The 6,000-nt window shown below is 52.3% G+C and overlaps 2 protein-coding genes across 2 annotated transcripts; one reads left to right on the top strand and one right to left on the bottom strand.

Moving 5' to 3' along the window:
- Positions 1–650: 650 nt before the first annotated feature.
- BDZ83DRAFT_578925 (triose-phosphate transporter) lies at positions 651–2,042 on the bottom strand (the record flags this gene model as incomplete). The annotated part of the gene is made up of 4 exons (XM_060505185.1): positions 651–1,025; positions 1,081–1,712; positions 1,769–1,836; positions 1,900–2,042. 4 exons carry the CDS (start codon positions 2,040–2,042, stop codon positions 651–653), a joined length of 1,218 nt encoding a protein of 405 aa, XP_060364408.1.
- Positions 2,043–4,510: 2,468 nt separating this feature from the next.
- On the top strand, positions 4,511–5,454 carry BDZ83DRAFT_623409 (uncharacterized protein). Its single transcript, XM_060508381.1, has one exon. The coding sequence runs from the start codon at positions 5,053–5,055 to the stop codon at positions 5,392–5,394; it is 342 nt and encodes a 113-aa protein (XP_060364407.1). The 5' UTR covers positions 4,511–5,052; the 3' UTR covers positions 5,395–5,454.
- The last annotated feature ends 546 nt before the right edge of the window (positions 5,455–6,000 follow it).

Here is a 6,000-nt window from a genome sequence, read left to right as displayed (position 1 = left end):
TGAGCACTCTCTTACGGTGTAGTGAATGGCGATTGATTTGATATTGGCCACCTGATGGTGTTTTCTGGCCTGATACGTCACAATAGCTGGGGGTATTAGTTATAAGCCAGAAACACTCTGGCTGGTCGAAACTTTCATTCGCGTACTCAAGTTTGGCATGCCTAGCAAATTCTCTCAAGTGAGCTGAGTCGATGTATCTCTACACCACTGGCATGCAAGTTTCGAACCCCGCGAACATGGTCTCACATGTCACCGGTCATATATTGCGGACTACCGCCGTCTTTTGCTTTAAGCTTTGTGTATCATTGCATACGTACATGTCTATATCCTCCTCCGTCTAGAGTACATCATATTAGAACTTCATGATGCAAGCTATGCAACCCGGTCCCTTTTGCGCTCTGCGCCGTTGCTCTATAGCTGTACACGGGTGTAACTCCCCAGTCAAACAAAAGTTGGTTCCGTTTTCCGGATTTAAAAAAAAAAGAAAAAGAAAAGGTTAACAGTGCACACGGGTGAAAGGAAGTTCGTAATATGTACTCAGAACAGGGTAATCGTCGCGTAGAGAGAGTTTGGTATCATCACATCTCTACGCCCAGAAATAGGAAAATGACAGGCCAAAGAAAAGATGCTGTTGCCTTCTATCCCATAACCTATGCCCTGCTGCTGCCGAAGTGGCTGTTGACCTCGTTGATGAGGTTGTGGGGGTCGTACTCGGGAGCGTACGTCGGTGCCAGGCCGCCAAGCATGGTGAAGAGCACGAAGGCAGAGAACACGATGATGGTAAGCTTGCGAAGAATCGGCTTGCGCTGGCCGAACTCGGCCCACTGGCGGCCGCCCTCACCCATGTAGCCCTTGATCTGCTCAAAGCCGAGCTTGTAGTAGACCATGCCACCGAGGGCGATGCTGTATCCGAAGAACTGGAGACCAGAGACCTGGGTGCCCCAGATGGCCATGGAGGCGGCAACCAGCATGACGTCCTTGAGGACACCGCAGAGAGTCAGGACCAGGGAAGAGGTCTTGCCGATCTGGAAAGGGAGTCAGCAACAATGATTGGCCGGTTTCGAAGACGTCAAAACTTACCAAGAAAACGACAGAGACGTTCAACAGGAAGGCGCATAGACCGTTCAGGAAGAACGTGAACAGGCCAACGTTGTACACCTGGTCCATGGTGACCTTGGGAATCTCCCAAATGAGAGCAACAGCCAAGTTCATAACAGCGCAGATGGGAGCGAAGTAGTAGACGGAAACGAGGGGGTCCATCTTGTAGTCGGCAGAGCTGAGCAGGCGCTGGACCATGGTCAGACGCAGGGCCTCGAAGATGACACCGCCAATCTGGAAGATGACACCAATCCAGACAAACTTGATCTCGCCAATCGAAGCAATGATGACACCGACAACGATAACGGAGACGTTCAGGAAGACCTTCAGGTTGGGTGTGGAGACACCAAGGGCCCATCCAGAGAGGAGGACAGCGACGGGAGTCGTAGCCTTGAGCATCTGGATGAAAGCGACCGACAGGTACAGGTAGGTCAAGTTACCGCAGATCAAACTCAAGCTGAAGAAGACACCGATAGGCACGATGGCACGCACGTAGACACGGCCAGTCATTTTAACCGACTTGCGTCCGTCGAGAACGTGGGTCCAGCGAGCGAGGATCTGGGTCATGATGGTCGCGAAAGTCAAGTGGTAAGTCGTAAGGATAACCGGGTAGCCTGTGGTTGATTAGCATGCTGTCTAAAGCCCCAGGCTTTCGTCTCGATCGGCTTACGGAAGTTGAGGGTGTCGAGAATCCATTTGTTGAACAGAATGACGGATGAGGACAGCGAGATCCAGACACTGCGAGGAAATTGGGTCAGCTAGCTGTCGCAGCAGCAGTAAATTGAGACTCTGATTTCTTACATGACGTAGAGAGCGGGATGGATCTGAGGACCCTTGGACTGAGGAGAGGACTTCTCGGCGTCCTGGTTCGTGGTAGGCAGGATAGAGCCGTTCTCTCCACGAGGAACCTCGCCTGAAACGCGCGTCTTCTCGTCGGCACCCATTGTGACGGTTTGGTGTGCGGAATGGGGAAAAGGAAGTAGGGGACGAGTGGTTGAGGTGGACGGAGGATTGATTGAGGTCGTCGGTGTTGGTGGTTGATGTTGATGCAGGAGCAAGTTGATACAGCTCGAGAGCAAAAAAAAAAGACGAGACGCGCAAAATCGAGAGCGAGCGAATGGACGGGACGGCCAAGCAACTCGTTAAAGGTGTCGTGGAATAGGCGACAGGTGCTTTAACAGTATGCAGTGGGGGGTCCCAAAGTTAGACGTTAACGGACACCTGTGGTGGTACCTGAGCCGGTTCAAACCTTGGAATGGGGCTGAGCACGGCTTTGTGAATCTGTAACCTGTGATGAAGGAAGAAGGAGAATCGAAAGAAAAAGCCAAAAGCAGGAAGCTCTTGACAGCCACGACCCTACGGGGAGAGTTTAATAGAGGTCTGGAAAAAGAGGACAGCTGCTGTTTGGAGAGTGTTGGAAAGGGAAAGGGGAAGAAGAAAAGAAAAAAGAGGAAGGGGGGTGGGTAGGCGAGGTCGTAGTGCAGCAAAGATATGAATGCCCCCCCGGCAATTAGCAGCGATGGGCGTGAGAAAAAAAAAATCGATTGCTTCGTCTGTAGTGTATTCGTAGGTATTTCCCGCCCCTCTCTCTCTTTCCTTTGCCTTTTTCTTTCCCTTCTCTATGGTGTGTTTACCGCATACTGTGTGGCAGGTACGTGTGTAGTTGCGTAGGTACCCTCTCTCTCCTTGCTCCTGCTCTTGTTCTGGAAATTGAGGTTCACGTTGACGCGATCAAGCCCGCCCAATCCAGGATCTGGCAGGCGATGGACAGTCGCGGATACTTGGTAGAGTGGAGCCGCTTACTCGCCAGCAGGTGTTGGCACCTTGGCCGGAGCGCAGCCCGCATGTACCTGGTACAGAGAGACAATACCTAGGTCCCACTCTGCAACTGTGAGGGAGAGAGCAGGATGGAGGGGGGGCCACTTGTCCAGACAGAGACTCCAGACTCCAGCATCGACCGTGGCAAGCGTGGGTGCGACTGCGTGGTACGCCACCCTCTCAGGGGCTCCGATGGGACTAATATTAGTGCTGCCAATCTTGGATAGGGGCCGCAAATCAAGCTCTGCCCGCTCACCCACGTTCTGGTCCTTGGCATCTCACCAACGACGTGACTAAGGCAAGGTACCACGGCACCTGGCTCCTCTCTCTCTCTCTCTCAGTCTCTCTCACCTCAGAACCTTGCAGTATTACAGTGGGTGAGGCTTGACTCTTGAGCAGGTCGGACGACGGCGATGGCGATGCAGATAGAGTTAGGAAGGTCGTTTCTGCATGGCTCAGCATAGCAAGAGCTATGAAGATCAATTAAGTCTTTGTACCAGACCTGCGAAGCGATGCTTGACTCTTGTCAATGAACCCTCATGAAAGTGTCCCGCTTGCTATGGATACCTTCAAGAGCACTACTACCACCTAGTCCTAATGAGACTCAACAGCGGTATATTGTGGCAGGAACTCGATATTACATTGGACTGCATCTCATGCAGCTCTTGTGCCCTTGGGCTGTACATGTAGCCGTACCTTGCAGCCAATCCGGCCGTTTACAGATCCAGTACCATCACCACCATTATCCATACGTGCCACTCAACCCCCATGGTGCTACCGCTGCTGTGCTAGGCGAAAAGAGGCTCTTGTTGTTGGTTGAGAGAATTGGACGATTGCTCCGAAAGGGGGACCAAGCCACCCCGGCCTCGCCTCAGTCTTGCAGTCTCACACATCGGGCCTTGACCTTACAGCCGCAGCTAAGGCAGGTCTCGGTCAGGTCTTGTCGCCAGGGTCCAAATGACATCTCAATGCGTTTGTCGCTTGTGGCAGTAGGTTGTAGCACAGTTATCGTCGAGTCTATCTTTGAGGCCATGGTCTCTGGCCACGTGATAGACTAGGCTGCCTCTAAACTCTGTAAATGGCACGCACTCTTAGAGCCGGTAACCGTGAGATATAAGAACTGACCTATATGACTATGACTATATTTGGTGACTTCAGTTATGTATCTGAGATCTGGATGATCTCTCAACGCTGCAAATTACACTGATCTTGAAAATAAGCTAGAAGCCGCAGGTGAAAAGAAGAAAAGAAACTACCTTCCCTTGCAGGGAGGCTCATGCATTAGCACCATCCATACCTTAGCAAAAGTAAGGTAAGGCAGTCTGTACTGCTTCTTTCTGTCTTCTACGGCAGGCACTAACTCGTGGCTCTAACAAGATGGCATCATTCCTATTATGGGCACCTTCCTCGGCTGTAATTAATGCCAGACTCGCGCTTGCTTTACTGGTTACAGACCCTTCTCGAACACGTGCGGACGCGGTTCAACACCCCATTCTTCCTTCCGTCACTATCCGTATCAGTCAGTGCTTCCTTCTCGCGAGGTGCCACGGTGCCTTCCAGGTTTGCGCGGGTAAGACCGCTCCGGATGGAATGCCGTCTGAAGTCGCACCTTCCATGCCACTTGCGCTTTCACATCTCAAGGTCTCAGAACTCCAAGACGTTGTCTTCTCTTCCCGAGTCTTTCAACCTGCGAGGCACCTTAACACCCGGAACATTGCAGTTTGTACGAATAAGGTCCCCGAGGCACCCGACCCAGTTTGTTGCTTGTACTCCGTACATGTAACTTAACCATTCCCGTCTCCTATCACCTGCCTCAAAGTTGAGCGTCCTTTGACTCTACGAGTCGCGAGCTGGTGGGACCCTAGCATCTTGCACCTACGGATACCTTACCCAACCTAGTTTTTGGATCGTCCTACGACTGACAAGCACAGCCCTTGCTCTCCTTCACAGTTCTTGTTCTCGTCGCCTCCAAGGACTGAATCCGTCGACATGTCGCTCATCAGTGTGCCAAATTGGTGATGAGTTGTTCCGGAAAGCGGAATCCGGGACGTGGGTGCTGGTCCCTGTGTCGCGGCTTCAAGCTGCCCACTGGACTTCCCATCGCCCTACTCTTAGAGATGGGACGCCATCTTCGCCATGCCACGCCTTGAGGCGCCTTTCGGGTTTCCTCGGACAGATGGCAGATCGTGGACACCGGCCGCTTGGGTCCATTGGGTTCGGAAGGCTGAAGCCTGCTCGCCTCACGTCCTTCATGCTCTCGGGCATCCTCTCCCGACCCCGAAGAGTTCATTCCAACTTCTGCGTCCAACCAGGTCTCACTCTAGCCTTACTCATACTGCCTCTTGCGTGGCTGCCACACTTGCCGTACCAAATTATTCCTTAGTACGACTATGTTCAAACCCAACGGTGGCGGGTGCCGTGAGGTATGTAGCATGTGGCATGTGGCACGCCAATTCAGATACCGGGGCCGACAACTAAGCCTCGACTCAACATGCCGTTTCTGCAGATGCAAACCATCGATATGTGCTACGCTCAGAAAGCTTCGAGTTTTTGTTTGCGACAAGGCTGCCACTTGCCTCTTGGAAAGGCTGACACAGCTGGCAATTATCATTGGGTCCATCCGTCTGGATCTGTTTGATGGGTCATGCATCTTGGCTTGCATCTCCTTGATGTTGCCATTTGTATTTTTGGCCGTGGGTTGGAGCTTGCTGTACTACATACTACATCAACCCGTGACCTGTGCATAAAGCACCAGGTATCTGAATGTTCATCAGACGAAGGTACCCCCAAGTCGCTCGATGCTACACATTCGTACTCGCTCGACGGATGAGTGATCACAGCCTCAATACCAAGCAATCTGTCAGCCAAAGTCTCCGCTGCAATTCTCCCGCTGGAGCTGCTGTTATTAGAAACTCAGTGTTTGGAGTGCTTCCCAGAATCGGCGGCTGATCAAGTCGACTTTCATGCGGTGCCCCGAAACTGGCCAGGCTGATCTACAAGAGGCCCAGTTTGTCTGTTTCAGAATATTGATGAGATGGGTCCCATACCCCTGTGCCGGCTGCCGGGCAGGCACTCCAGCAAATG

Source organism: Colletotrichum acutatum (genome assembly GCF_030867785.1).
Source record: "Colletotrichum acutatum strain CBS 112980 chromosome Unknown BDZ83scaffold_53, whole genome shotgun sequence".
Classification (NCBI taxonomy): domain Eukaryota; kingdom Fungi; phylum Ascomycota; class Sordariomycetes; order Glomerellales; family Glomerellaceae; genus Colletotrichum; species Colletotrichum acutatum.
This window is presented reverse-complemented; position numbering and strand designations above follow the sequence as displayed.